The sequence below is a fragment of the Anopheles marshallii genome, chromosome X (assembly GCF_943734725.1).
Source record: "Anopheles marshallii chromosome X, idAnoMarsDA_429_01, whole genome shotgun sequence".
NCBI classification, from domain to species: Eukaryota; Metazoa; Arthropoda; class Insecta; order Diptera; family Culicidae; genus Anopheles; species Anopheles marshallii.
Genome location: NC_071325.1, coordinates 3,030,933 through 3,044,925, shown reverse-complemented (window position 1 = coordinate 3,044,925; position 13,993 = coordinate 3,030,933). Strand labels below are relative to the sequence as shown.

Sequence of the window (13,993 nt, the reverse complement as noted above, 5' to 3'; positions counted from 1 at the left end):
CCGCAGCACTGGTGCAGGCGCAAGGGAAACCCCTCCCCCCCCCCGCGGCAGGGTCGGTGGCGTATGCGAATTTAAAACTTCAACACCACACGGTGCAACTCACCCGAACAAGCGCCTGATAACGCGTATTCACCGAGCTCAAATGTTCAGCCCGTCACTGTCAAACAACACTAAGCGGCTCGGAGCGAAGAGCGCTAGTGGGGACCACCAAGCCTGCCTACATGATGATGTACGAGGTGACGATGCGTTGATGCGAAGATGCTGTGAGGATGGGCACCGACACGGTACCGCGTACTCCGTGCAGGGGAATAAAAAGAGCGAACATCGGGCGAAATCTCTCCGGCGCTCGCTCCTGCTCTCTCTCTGCACCGAGAACGCCACAGGATCGAGAGAGTGCTCAACATCCGCCATACCGATGGTGCCACTGATAACCTGGTACGCTTCCATGCCCAAGGTGCAGTCGCTGAAGCTTCTCGTCGCTGAGTATCCTCTCAGATTACACTCCGGAGTTCAACGGTGGGAAACCGTTTTGTCGGGAGCAACCATCGAAAGCTACCAAAAGTGAAACCGTACAACCGTTTGCACTACGGAAGGCGAACCAAAAGATGTCGTTTTTTTTCCTTCATTTCACATGTGTTTGTTGCAGAATTTCATTTTCGTCTGACTTATTGCGTAAACTTTAATATTTTAAATGAAGATACACTCAATTTGCATGTGTTTTAAATGTTTTATAAGTTGAATACGTAGCGCTTCATCTTAAAATGTATTTTAATAGAACTCTGTTCTGTCTGTTGTCGAATCTACGCGGTACTCGCGATAAGTAAATATTAATATTTTGTTATTATGTGAGGTTTTGTATTCTAATTTCAAATACTTCAAATTTCAAATATTTTTATTATAAAATTCTTTTTGGCTAACTATCGCTAAAATCGACATAAATGTAGAAATTTTAACTTTGATTGGTAGCGTGTGCTGTCCAAACCCACAACAGATATTGAGAGGTTTTATCAACATCGTGTACGAAAAAACGGAAAGCATACTAATTATTTACTAAGCATCATAATAATTATCTATAACAGTTAACAATTACTGTTTGGTTGTTCATTCCTTTTTTACTCTGTGGACCTTATTCGATTGATTCTGTGTCCAAAAATGCCAAAGAAAACTTTATTCAAAGTGCACAACAGCGTCACCCACATTTGGGTGACGAGGACTTTAGAGACTTTATTTCGCGTCACCCAAATATGGGTGACATGATACGGAACGTGTTCACACTGAATATTAAAGATGCGTTAAGGGAACTCACGCTGGTAATTCGAATTAGACGGAATCTCGGTTGAATATAATTCGTTGCCGGGAAGATCGCAGTGGTGGTTCATTCGTGTTCATTACGATCATTCTAAATTCACTTGCGACGATCGTACCCGCAGTGAACGAAATTCATCATACCACTGAAGGACGGTGCCTACAATTTCTGGGTGCAGCTTATGTTGACACATCATTTTTTGGCCCCCTTTTTTTTCCCGCACCACTTCCACACACGATACCCGGATACCGAAGCGCAGCAATATGGCGAAGAAGAAAGAAAGCGGTAAACAAAAGAGAATATCTACATTGAACATACAAGTACAATGGTAGCGAGAATAATAAATAAAGAGACCAGCCAGGCGCAGTGTAACAAAGCGAGAGAGAGAGAAGGCAATCCCGTTTAACAGATTTTGCAATGAATTGAGATCTTTCCGTTAACAATAACCCCCTCCCCCAACATCCCCGTCCGCATACACCACACCGCGAACACCTGCCCACAGTGTGCCCACAGCATCGAAGAACGCTACGAAAAATCACCAGTGCACAATGCAAAGCGCCAGCAACAGCAAGAAGAAGCGAAAGAATTTCCGTTCCTGCGCCCCGATAACGGTGTGTTTTGGGGGAAAATTTCGTTCGCCCTTTTTTCCATTATCAATCGCTTACATCACCGTACGCTTGCTGGCTGCTGTGCTTCGTGCTGCTTTTCCCCGTTTTTTTTTTCCTTTCTTTTTGTAACAGAATTTATTTGCGCAATCGCATAATGGCGCTACCCTGCTTGGTAGGGAGGGCGAAATGTTTGGCGAGAGTGAGTAAGTATGCATTGCCGGGGAAAGAACGCGAAAGGGGTGGACCTGGCGAAGAGCCGGTGACGGAAGAGGTGGTATGTGGAATGAAAGCTCATTGTGAGAAAATACAATCAGCATAGCATACCGGAACCCTCCGCATCCTCGTAGACATAGGCCGAGGCAGTGACATGCCGTGTGTGGCGAAGGAGGTTCAACACCTTAGCCGTACGTCTTATCTTGCCCTGCGGGTGATATCCTTTCAATGCCGGCAAGAAAGTTGCGTATCGTACAAGCCCTGGGCAAGGTACTGCTAACAGAGGCTGCTCCAATTAAAAAATCATTAGCCACTAAGAATGACATCTCCGATATAGACATCAGAGACGAGCGAATGAAAGGATTCCAGTAGAGTGCTCTTCAACGCCTCTATCGTGGATGCTGGCCCGAACCAACAAGGAAGCCTATTTCTCGCAGTAACGTAGCCATGTTAAAGATGGCGAATCAGACTACTAGATGTACTAAGCTGTAACATTACTTGTAGTAGCGCTCTCTCCTTTTCGCTTCTGACAAGATTTCTCCCCTTTCACTTACCAATATTTACTATTGCTGTCTCTCACTCTCGCTCAAACTCCCTATCTCTCTCTTCTCACTCGTTCTGTTTCTCTCTAGATGACCGGTAGCTCTGTTCGGGAAAGTTGACTAATGCCATGTGACAAATATTTGAGGCACAGACAACGTCCACGCTCCAACGGACAGGAGGAACTTTCTCTGGCGCTAATTGGACTTAAAGAAGCGGTTAATTATTCGCCATATCTAACAAAACTGCAACGCTTCCCAGATGTAATGCAGATATCTTCTTGGTTTGGGGTTCGTATCACCGTCAGAGTAATGGCCAGTTGTCAGCGGTTCTTTGTTTGGACTAAGCTGAGGATACCGAGAGCATCAGGGAAACAATTCTCCAGAGATCTAATTAGAACCGCACGAAGATAAGGAGCTTAGTGGGGAAACAAAATACCTTTGGAAGGCTGTTCCGTCTTGGTTCGTAGCGTGAACAACTTCGCTGAAAGTTAAATAAACGAACCGATATGTTTAAGGGTGATTTTTGAGCTACTTCAGAAATACTTTACATTTCGAAATCACTAGCACACCGCCCGGCACTATCTCAACCGTGTACTTCATGTGCTTCTAATAAATTTTATCTAATCACCCTGTTTCTGGGTCAAGGTAGTTAGTCCGTCTTTCAGTTCAGAATCCACATCCCAAACACCTCTTTAATCTGGCACCGTGTGCAACTCACCTCTTGCAAATTCCACGCGCAAGCAGATCAGATTCCATCCTCGCCACTGACATAATCGAAGACGTCATGTGATCGATGTCCAAGGTACCCGGTTATGGCCTAATTATCGGACAACTAGCGTTCAAACGCGCTACGGAGCCACCCAGATGTGCAAGAAGCCACAAAATGTTGGCCCCCGAAGGCGATCCAACATTGGTGGATATGTAAGGAGAGTTCGTCAGAAGTCGCGAGGCCCTCTAGGACTACACATGCATAACATTACTGTGAAACGATTATGGACGAGCGTGGCATTTAGTGTTGGAAATTGCATAAGCGAGCAAATTAAACTTGCGATATACGAACAATCTGCACGATTATTAAAATATGGTACTCACACTCAAGCTGCTCACTGCCAGATCTCTGAAGGGATTCTTCAAAGTTTCCTAAAAACAAAACAAAAATAACAATAACAAAGAAAAAAGGTAAATGAATCCGGACTAGTGCAGCGCGATTGCTCCCTCTGCTAAGTACACCCGACGCAAGACATACTTACAGTTCGTCCCACTCGTGTCAGCCCAATCTCTGTCATCGATCCTGTGACGCTTGCTGGTGGTGGTGGTGTTGGTTGAAGACGGTGGTCAGTCGCGCGCGACACCATTGGCGGTGTGGTTTCGCCGAGCGTACACTTCAGAGCTAATAACGATCCCGTCGAGGCTAGTTGTGTGCGGAACGTTGGCCATTCGTGTGTTATTCGTGCGTGGTGATGGTGGTTTGATAGATGTGACCGTATCGCTGCCCTGTTGCAGATGCAGCTGCAATAGCAGTACGCTCGAGCATTGTAGGTGTGTTATTGGTAAACATTTCTGCTGGTTTTTAATTACTTTCGTTTGTTTTAAAATGTTCCAACCTCAACAATGCTACAATTCCGTTGCCAGTTAACTTCAAACAGAATCCCACGTATAGTGAACCATAATGCTGTACATTATCAACTAAAGTTAGCCTGTTAACACACCGCGAATTCAAAACAATGTGCTAATTATTATATAAGCTGTGTTTATAACATTTAAATGGGTTTTTTTTTTATCCTTCTTGCTCTACAAAAACAATCCGGAACGGAACACAAGCTGCACATTGCAATATTGGTCCGCGTGTGGAAAGAGTGAAATATTTTCTTCCTTAATCTAATTAACTCGCTCCACCAGTGTTACTACACACATTTTTAATCCATGATAATCGGCACCACTCAAGGAAGCGTTTGGTCTTGGACCTGTATGTTTAATAGACAATTTGCGACAGTGCGAAAAGGGTGCGGTACAGTTAGGATGTTCTTACTTTGAAAGATGAGTGAGAACAGTGAGAACTCGTCTAGCTAACCAGAAACTCAATGTTAAGTAATACAAGAGGGAAGTTATGCGGAACTTGGTGCAACGCATTTGGCTTTAAACATTGTGCTTCCAGGTGCATAATTTAATTATTCACTGCATAGTCGAAGATGGAGTGATGAACTCCAAGATAATGGTGTGCTTTCTTGACGTTTTTATAACAAACCATTCCACGAATCAACCGTTGAAAGAAAGCTCTCTATCAAAGCGCCACAACGAGCGAAGTAAGCAGTGTTTCTAGCTAATTCACACGCAGCAATCAAATCGCAGCAACGCAGCATCGTATTCAATGAACACCTGCTGATATTACTAACCTCACTACCACCGCTACTAATCACTACTAACGCTCTTGATCAATCATCGGTTCAACCTTTGTAGTGGTGCTTTTGGAAAGTTTAACACTTGCGAAGAATGGACAAACTGCACGAGTATCAGGGTTTGACCGGGCGTTGGCACGAGTGGCGTTCCAATGCCCGCCAGTGGCACGAAGGATGGCGCGAACGCCATCCCGGTGGTGTGCGTCAGTACCTGAAAGATACGGTGCTGAACGGTGGTGGAACACACACAGCCGCACCGATGGGTACGGACCCCGAGCACGGTGTCAGAACGGAATGGAACGAGGGTGCGGTGGACTTCTCGCACATCTATCGGTGAGTGTACGAACGACGCGGCGTTAATTGCGAACACAAGCTCAACCTGTACGACACTAAAAGTTGCGAATAACTTTTCATTTCCAGTCGTAAAACGCGCCTGGAGCTGATACGCATCTCTGCCGCCGTGATGGGTATCGAGTTTTCGTACGCGGCTGAGACGGCATTCGTCTCTCCGACGCTGCTGAAGATCGGCGTCGAACATCAGCACATGACGCTGGTCTGGTGTCTGTCGCCGCTGGTAGGCTTCTTTCTAACGCCCGTGCTCGGTTCGCTGAGCGACCGGTGTCGCAGCAAATTTGGCCGCCGGAGACCGTTCATAATGCTGTTGTCGATCGGTGTACTGCTCGGTTTGCTGCTCGTCCCGAACGGTGAGGATGTTGGGTACGCCCTCGGTGACTTTAACCCGTACGCCATCAACACAACTGGGAGCGGTGGCAACAGTAGCGATGACGGTACGATCGCTGGCTATGTGTGGCAGGAACCACCCGACAACGGTAGACAACGCAGCTTGGAGCCAATGTCGCAGCGTACCGCAACGATCAAGGCGGCGCTGGTACCGCCGGACATCCCCGCACAGAGACCACGCCATCCGTGGGGTATCTTCTTCACCATACTCGGCACGGTACTGCTCGATTTCGATGCGGACGCCTGCCAAAGTCCGGCACGGGCCTTTCTGCTCGATGTTACCGTGCCGGAGGACCACGCCCGTGGGTTGTCCACCTTCACCATCATGGCGGGATTGGGCGGATTCATGGGCTACTCGCTTGGCGGTATCGACTGGGACAATACCTCGCTCGGGATCGTACTGGGCGGACATGTGCGGGCCGTCTTCTCACTCATCACGATCATCTTCATCGTGTGCGTCCTCTGCACGGTGACGAGTTTTAGCGAAATTCCCCTGTGGATCCTGGAGGAGGAGCTCGAACGGCAGGATCCACCGATGGAGTTGCGTCCGAACCGTACGGGGAGTGAGGAACCCGTCACCTACGGTGCGACGCTACACGAGCGACCGTCAGATGGTGTTACGCGCGGTGACCAACAACCCGGCGCCAGCTACGACGAACTCCCCGGCGAGAACTTCACCGAGACTAGCTTTAGCCGGCACGAAACATCCAAAGCGAATGGTGACGCCACTAGCAACGTCAAGCGTAGCATCGAGGACAATGGCCGCGATACACCGTACGAGGAAGAAAAGCCAGCCGTTACGCTCAGTATGTACCTGCTGTCGATCATCTACATGCCGCACTCGCTGCGGATGGTTTGTCTGACGAATCTGTTCTGCTGGATGGCACACGTTTGCTACTCACTGTACTTTACCGACTTTGTCGGCGAGGCCGTGTTTGATGGAGATCCGAAGGTATAGACAGGTCACATCTGCGTCAGTTGCTGTCTCGTCTAATAGATCACCTTCCACTTCCTTACAGGCATTGGACGGTACTGAGAAGTATCTGCTCTACGAAGCAGGTGTGCGATTTGGGTGCTGGGGCATGGCGATGTACTCGCTGTCATGTGCCTGCTACTCACTGATCATCGAGCGGCTTATCAAGAGGTTCCGAGCTAAGAGCGTTTACGTTGGAGGGTTACTCTTCTACTGTTTGGGTATGTCACTGATGGCTCTGTCGAAGCATCGCGTCGGTGTGATTGTATTTAGCTGGACTGCAGGTGTCATGTACTCGACGCTCTTCACCATGCCCTATCTGCTCGTTGCCCACTATCATTCGGAGGGTGTGGTAAGTATCTCTACCCGTCTAGATCGTTCCAAAGATACCGACAGATGTAACGAGCTCACTAATCTAATTCACAGTTTGAGTTGAACGAATGTGGCGAGGCAAAACAAAGCACCGGCGCCATCCGTGGGCTCGGCACGGACGTGGCCATCGTGAGCAGTATGGTGTTTCTCGCCCAGTTTGTGCTGTCCATCTGTATGGGTTCGATCGTCGCCTGGACCGGTACGACGACCGCCGTAGTTACCATTGCCGCCATGTTAAGCTTCTGTGGGGCCCTATCCGCCACACAGATCATGTATTTGAATTTGTAAAAATCGAACCCAAACCGACCAAAGTGTTGAGTTTTCCTGCATAGCGAGCATCCACAAATACACCCACACACGTGGTATGGATGCATTACAAAATGGATGTGCGCACGTAAGCACTAGCGGAAATTGAGTTCAATATCGTGTATTCATACAGTTCCCTACGACCGGATAATGCGTTCGGATCTCAAAATACTATTTGAAAAGAAAGCACAAGAATGAAACAATGGAAATGGCAATATGAAACGGACGAATCGATGTAATGGGAAATATAAAAAAAAGCCTAACCTTGCTGCACTATCGACGGCAAAATGGAACCCACCAACCATTTGCAAAGTGTTTAGCTTAATTATTATTTCTAGCTCGTATTGGCAGGCGTTGCAGTTAACTAAAACCCAAAAAAAAACGTAAACCAACCCAACGTAACGTAATAGGCGTCTGTCGGCATAGTAAACATAAATCCTTAACGATATAATGGATCAAGTATGGCAATTCTACCTATACAGCAATATATGCATTACAGGTGTTTTAGTTAATTGAATCGTAAACATGTAAACTTTCTTTCACAAACCATGACGACGACGCCAACTTGGATGGTTTGAAGTGTAATTACTGATGAATAAATATTATATACCATAAGTTTGTGTGGAATGTGTGCCCAAACTTTAACTGTATTCACTAACAATTGTTTGTTTTTGTATATTATGAGAGAGTTTAACTTACAAAGTTGGTCAAAACTAATAGTAAATAAGATCTTTTGATGCATGTATACTCTATCCTTTTGCAAAAAAGTCGCAAAAGTTATTGTATTCGGCTAAATAAATATCTTATGTCAAGGAGCGATATACACTCGCCATGTTCAGTTATTAATTTTCAGCTAACAGACCCAATAGCAGAATATATAAATGATCAACAGATGGCGCTAACGGCGGTGAGAAGATGCCTCATCACGTCTGCTGATCGGGTCAAATCATATTAACCCTGGAGATCATGCGAAATCGCTTAGTTCAAACGTTGCATATTAAAACCACTACATATTCACGCTATAAACGAAATAAAAAGCTTCACAGCGTTACACCTTAAGGTTGTTTCGACACTTTTCCAAAATATCTTTGCGTATCGATGGATACTCCGGATGGATTTTCAGCACCTGCTGGCAGATATCGATTGCGTCAGCGTACCGTTTGTTTTTCATGTAGTTAAAGGCCAGCTTGTAGCCAATGTTTGGCTTCGATTTCCCACAGTAACGCCACGCACTGTCGTAATACATTGCCGCCGCACGATAGTTTTGCTCCTTCTCGAACGCTATACCGCCCAGCTCGTACGCCTTCGTGCACGATTTGTTGTGCTGCAGCACGCGCTTTAGCAGATCCGTTGCGAGCTCATACTTTCCCGCCTGGTTGTACAGGTCCGCCAGCAACAGCCAGCATTTCTCCAGATATTCCGCCTCCTCGAACGTCCAGGTGTTTTTCGCCACGCGCTTCAGCTGATTTTTAGCCCGCTGGCTCTGCTTCAAGATGACGTGCGTGACGGCCATACCGTATACCGCACCGATGTACTCGTCCTGGGACGCGATCGTGGTAAAGTTCTGCAGCGCCTGCTCGACGCTATGCTTCTGCCGGGATGCGACGAGCAGAAAATTTTCCAGCAGCCGGTGGTTGAGTGCCTCGTTATCCAGCACACCGGGACGGGGTTTCAACTCGTTCAACAATCGTTCCGCGGTACGCAGTGCCATCGCACGGGAATCCTTAATCTCGAGATCGTCCGCACCGATATCGATTACGGAACCTTCGCACGGCAGATCGCCATCGGGATTGAGACAAATCTCGATCATATTGTAGATTGCCTGCTGGCCCCATTCTTCATTTCGACGGCAGTAGTTGAACAGTCGCAACGCACTGTTCGGATTGCCCCGATACCATTCACACAACCCCTTGCAGTAGCTGAGCCCTGCTTCACAATCCGACCGTGTCGCTTCATCCTCGGCACGCTGCAGAAAGCTGGCTGCCTCGACCAGTGTGCCGCTGCGTCGGAGCACTTCGATTAGGCGCGCCAAAGCCGTCCAGTACGTAGGTTGATAGAGCAGCAGCTGCGAGAAGTGGTAGGCTGCATTTTCAAAATCCATCCGCCGGAAGGACAGATCCGCCATCATCACCAGTGCCACCTCGTTGTTTGGGTCGAGCTGCACAATCTGTACGCAGGTCGCCTGACATTCGTCCATACGGTTCAGCTGCATGTAAATACGGGCAAGGGACGCCATTACGCCCGCATCGTTCGGTGTGTACTTGAGCGCTTCTTTGTAGTGATGTACCATCTGCTCGTTGTCGCGTATCGCTTGGGACTGTTCCGCCATTAAGACACAGATTCTACAAACATAAATAGAGCATAATTTGCATATAGTACGCGGTCACTTCCAGGTAGGATCAAATGCATACCTTGCAAGCATTTTGTTCTGCTCACTCGGTATGCCGGTAGTCGTCTGATCGAGAAGCAATCGATGCTGCACTTTAAGCTGATTATCTCGTGCCTCCTTCAGCGTCTGAAGTGATGCGTTTAATTGTCCAGCTTTTTCTCGGATACGAGCAAGCAACAGGTACTGTTTTGTACGCACCTGTAACGCTGAAAGCTCATCAGAGTCACTGCGGGAATACAATAAAATAATTAATAAAAGGTTAGAAACATCACCACAGTATTCCTTTTCCAGGTCTTCCAGGTTTCCTGGAATATCCCCATCGTACCTTGCTTTACCGCTCAACTCCTCGGCAAGTGTCTGTTCCGCGTTTTGATACTGCTTCAGCTTAAGATACAGCTCAGCCAGATCGAGCTTCAGCGGATAGTTTTCCGGATGCAGTATCGCTTCCTGGTAGTACGCGATTGCCTTCTGATACTGGTGCGTACGCACGTAGGCACGGCCCAACTTGCTTGCCAGAAGTGCATCGTGCGGGCTCTGTCTTATTGCTTCACGGTACGCTTTGATCGCATCGTCCGGTTCCTGGATGGACATGTACGCATCACCGAGCATCAGATAACTCGACGCATTCGGACAGTTCGCTACCAGCTCGCGGAAACATTGTGAAAATGTTAATCGATCCTTGCGATGGTTCAGATAGATGTATGCCATTTTCGTCTTCGCCTGCACATAATACGGTTGGTTCGGTTGCATTTTTTTCAACAGATCTATTGCCTTCGTTTGGTTGCCCTGCTGCAGATAGAAATCGGCCATCGCCAGCACTAAGCGACCTTCTTCCGTAGTTCCACCGAACTCGGTGGACACCAGCTCCAGTAGCTTTAGTGCTTCCGTATGTTGGTTTAGCTTTTGCTGTGTTTCAATCACCTCCAAGTAGAGCGTTAGCCGATCTGCTATGTTGAGATATTGTGCACCACCTGCACCAATATCAATTGACGCTTTCGTAGTAGGGCCACTTGAGGGCACTCCAATCGTTCCACCGGCAACGCCAACCGAGGTACCTATACCGCACAAGTTCATCGCCACAAAGAAACTCTTCAATGCGTCCTCGTACTGTTGCTGGTGCTTTAAAATCATGCCATAAAGCAGATGATACATCGGGTTCTCGCGTACCTTAAAACTGTGGCTGAGACATATCTCCAGGTTCTGCGCGGCACGCTGATACTGCTTCTGCTCGATGTGCACCTCCGCCAGTAGAAGATGTGCACTCGAATAGGCTGGATCAAGTTCCTGCAGGATACGATTCAGAGTGGCCGAAGCGAGTCCAATCTCCCCACCGAGACGTTGCACAACCGCAAGCAGATACACGGCTTCCACCAAACCCGGGCAGGCTTTCACGACCGATTCGAGTAGGTTAACCGCTTGCAGTAGTACTGGATGTTGCTGCAATTCACCTGGCGTAGAGCGCAGCGAACCCACCGACATGCCCTTTACGGGCGAATGTGCTAGCAGCTCGTGTACGAGCTGCAGTAGAAAGTCAGGATTAAAAAGACGCAGATACTCGGGACCGTAAGGGATTGCTTTCAGGTTTTTAAAATGAGCTTCGGAGGCGGCTAACAGCAGCTCGGTCGCTTTGGGTGTGTTGTCGGCGTACAGCTTAGCGGTCATGAACAGTAACAATGGGTTAGGTGTGCGTCCCTGTACCTCGGATAGAAACTCTAGCTGTTGCTTAACTTGATCCGATACGCCATTTTCCAGCATCTGACATAACGTGAGCCCGCAGAGTGTTTTAATCGAGCTATCATTTACTTTGGTAGCGTTCTTGAAATGGGCAACTGCGTCTCTGTATCTTCGTTGCAGTATCGCTTGATAACCCAGCTCCGTCAGGTACTCCGCATTGGAACCCTTCAGCTTGACCGCTCTCTCGACAAGCTTGCTCGTTTCGGTCAGCACGTTCGCATCCCGGCCACAAACGACCGAGTAAAGTTGGCCCAGCTGCAGAAACAGCTCCCCATTGCCCGGTTCTATCTTCTCAACCGAACTTGCCAGATACTGTAACGCGCTCGCACCTGCCGCGTAATTGCCCTCCTTCACTATCAGCACCATAATCTTCACCGTCAACGCTTCCAGGCTGGCCGGTTTCTCGGCTAGAATGCGGTTTGCCAACTCCGACGTGTGTTCCCAGTGCCAGTTGGCAAGGTGCGTCTTCATCTTTTCAACCAGCGGTATGATCACGGCCGGAAAGCCGACCGCGACCTGGTTCAGTACCGCCGTTGCCGCATCAAAGTCGTTGTTCAGCTGATAAAACCTAACCTGTCCGAGGTACGCGTCGAGATGCTTGCCACCAGTTTCCAGAGCACGGTTAAACAGCTCAAGTGTTTGATTGTTTATTTTACCCAGCAGCAGCTCACACCATCCCTTTAAGGACAGTATATCCGAGTGGTTCGGTGCCAATCGCAGTGCCTTATCGGTGTACTCTTTCGCCTTCTCTGTTTTGCCACTCAGATGCAGAAACAGGGCCGCATAATAAGCGGAATGGGCCGTTAAACGCTTCCGCTCCTCTTTCAGCTGCGCATCGAGACTGATCAGCTCTTCCTTGTCGACGATGTGGCACCGTTTGTGTGTGTACATAAGACAAAGTGTTACCGCCATACCGAGATCCGTTTCGCTGCGAAGTTGATTTAGCTCGCGAATCCCTTCCTGAAGACGAAATCCATCCAGTATCAGTGCGAGACCGTTCAAGAACCGGAAGCTGACGTCGTTGGTGTATTTGGCCATTGCCTCCAGCGCAGAACGTTGCATCGTGTAGTAGTACCGGTTCCGGGCATGGTAAATAATTACACTGCGATAGTCGTGCTCTTCCATTTTGATATTTTCCTGATATAAGAGCAATGCCTCACTTTAGCTGCAAAAACACGCGTAAAGAATTTTCACAGTTATGTTGCCAGTGTAGTTACAATCAATGCGTTACCATAGCAACGCTTCGTTTACCTTTCGCTATGCATGCTACGATTCCTCACCGATGCTTCGAACAACTCACAAATATCGCATTTTCTACTTTCTTCTACAGATGCATGCACATTTGAAGCTTAGCTAGATGTAGTTGAAATAAGAACGAGATAATTAATAAAACTCTTCAAAAAAGTTGTTTACGAAACCACAACCAAGCCTATCGCAATAAAACAAAACAAAACCAAATCTGACAGCGGAATTGACGATCACTGTAGGAAATTTGGTAAAAAAGAAGACACGAACCCGGCAAAGAGAAAGAGCGCTTGAAACGATCAGGGCATCGCACACTTTAGTTTCATTTTATCACATTCTTATTCCAGATGTCCGCAACTATAAAATCTATAAAATCAACTTAGATTAGATTGTTAGAAAAAAATATTTGTTACCCAAAAAAAATATTTTTTTATGTTTTCAATCGTGTGTCGGGCTCTTTGTAAACTGTTCACACTTCTAGCAATTTTCCTTCTTTTTTCTCCCCTACCTGCTCTTGTCGCACACGACCAATTTGACAGTTCGGTCAGCTTTTATTTACTCGTTTGTTTTGAATTGTAAATCAGGCGCAATTTTCATTAGCACCTCTTGTTTTCGTGTGAAACAATATCATAATCTTCCTAATTATGTCCTGTTTGCTATCGGCGAGGCTGTTAGCATCACGCATCAGTGCGAACCGTGCGTACTGTACAGTGGGCGCGGTTAGAAATGATTTTCAACGCAAGAAGTTTGTGATTGATTTGGGCAAGAACGATGAGGCATATCTGCAATATTCGGAAGACCGCAACGTTATCAGCTTGGATCATACCTACGTGCCGGATGCTGGCAAAGGCAAAGGGTTAGGTACAAAGCTAGTAGAGGTAAGCAAAAATGCAGTCCCTTGTGCTCCCGAACATGTTTTCATGTTTCGCTTCCGTCTCTCGTTCTCTCCCACTACAGTCTGCGTTTCAATACGCCATAGAGAAGCGACTGATGGTCAAGCTGGAATGTGACTTTGCGGTCAAATATTACAAAGACAACGAATCAACGTACAAGCGTTACGTAACGAAATGAACCACCGTTGTGCAGTACGAGAAGCAGAATAAAAGAATGAAATGATTTACATCAGTCGTTTCTGTACTCGAAAGACATGGACGAAACGAGCTGATTA

At 47.4% G+C, this 13,993-nt stretch overlaps 3 protein-coding genes across 3 annotated transcripts; 2 read left to right on the top strand and 1 right to left on the bottom strand.

Annotated features, from left to right (window-relative positions):
- The first annotated feature begins 5,159 nt into the window (after positions 1 to 5,159).
- On the top strand, positions 5,160 to 7,439 carry LOC128707607 (proton-associated sugar transporter A). Its single transcript, XM_053802569.1, has 4 exons — positions 5,160 to 5,398; positions 5,486 to 6,758; positions 6,826 to 7,131; positions 7,206 to 7,439. The coding sequence occupies exons 1-4, from the start codon at positions 5,160 to 5,162 to the stop codon at positions 7,437 to 7,439; spliced, it is 2,052 nt and encodes a 683-aa protein (XP_053658544.1).
- Positions 7,440 to 8,505: 1,066 nt separating this feature from the next.
- Positions 8,506 to 12,705, bottom strand: LOC128710159 (tetratricopeptide repeat protein 21B-like). The gene is made up of 3 exons (XM_053805204.1): positions 10,172 to 12,705; positions 9,869 to 10,072; positions 8,506 to 9,799 (listed from the first exon to the last, which is right to left on the bottom strand). The coding sequence occupies exons 1-3, from the start codon at positions 12,703 to 12,705 to the stop codon at positions 8,506 to 8,508; spliced, it is 4,032 nt and encodes a 1,343-aa protein (XP_053661179.1).
- A 764-nt stretch (positions 12,706 to 13,469) lies between these two features.
- LOC128713162 (protein NATD1-like) lies at positions 13,470 to 13,896 on the top strand. Its single transcript, XM_053808026.1, has 2 exons — positions 13,470 to 13,703; positions 13,783 to 13,896. The coding sequence occupies exons 1-2, from the start codon at positions 13,470 to 13,472 to the stop codon at positions 13,894 to 13,896; spliced, it is 348 nt and encodes a 115-aa protein (XP_053664001.1).
- Positions 13,897 to 13,993: the final 97 nt, after the last annotated feature.

Bases quoted from the DNA above. Each gene is read 5' to 3' on its own strand.
- LOC128713162 (XM_053808026.1), top strand. From the start codon at position 13,470: ATGTCCTGTTTGCTATCGGCGAGGCTGTTAGCATCACGCATCAGTGCG. The intron at 13,704-13,782 runs GTAAGCAAAAAT...CTCCCACTACAG, and splicing joins TAGGTACAAAGCTAGTAGAG to TCTGCGTTTCAATACGCCAT.
- LOC128710159 (XM_053805204.1), bottom strand. From the start codon at position 12,705: ATGGAAGAGCACGACTATCGCAGTGTAATTATTTACCATGCCCGGAAC. The intron at 10,073-10,171 runs GTACGATGGGGA...GTATTCCCGCAG, and splicing joins GAGTTGAGCGGTAAAGCAAG to TGACTCTGATGAGCTTTCAG. The intron at 9,800-9,868 runs GTATGCATTTGA...TTATGTTTGTAG, and splicing joins CAGAACAAAATGCTTGCAAG to AATCTGTGTCTTAATGGCGG.
- LOC128707607 (XM_053802569.1), top strand. From the start codon at position 5,160: ATGGACAAACTGCACGAGTATCAGGGTTTGACCGGGCGTTGGCACGAG. The intron at 5,399-5,485 runs GTGAGTGTACGA...TTTCATTTCCAG, and splicing joins GACTTCTCGCACATCTATCG to TCGTAAAACGCGCCTGGAGC. The intron at 7,132-7,205 runs GTAAGTATCTCT...TCTAATTCACAG, and splicing joins ACTATCATTCGGAGGGTGTG to TTTGAGTTGAACGAATGTGG.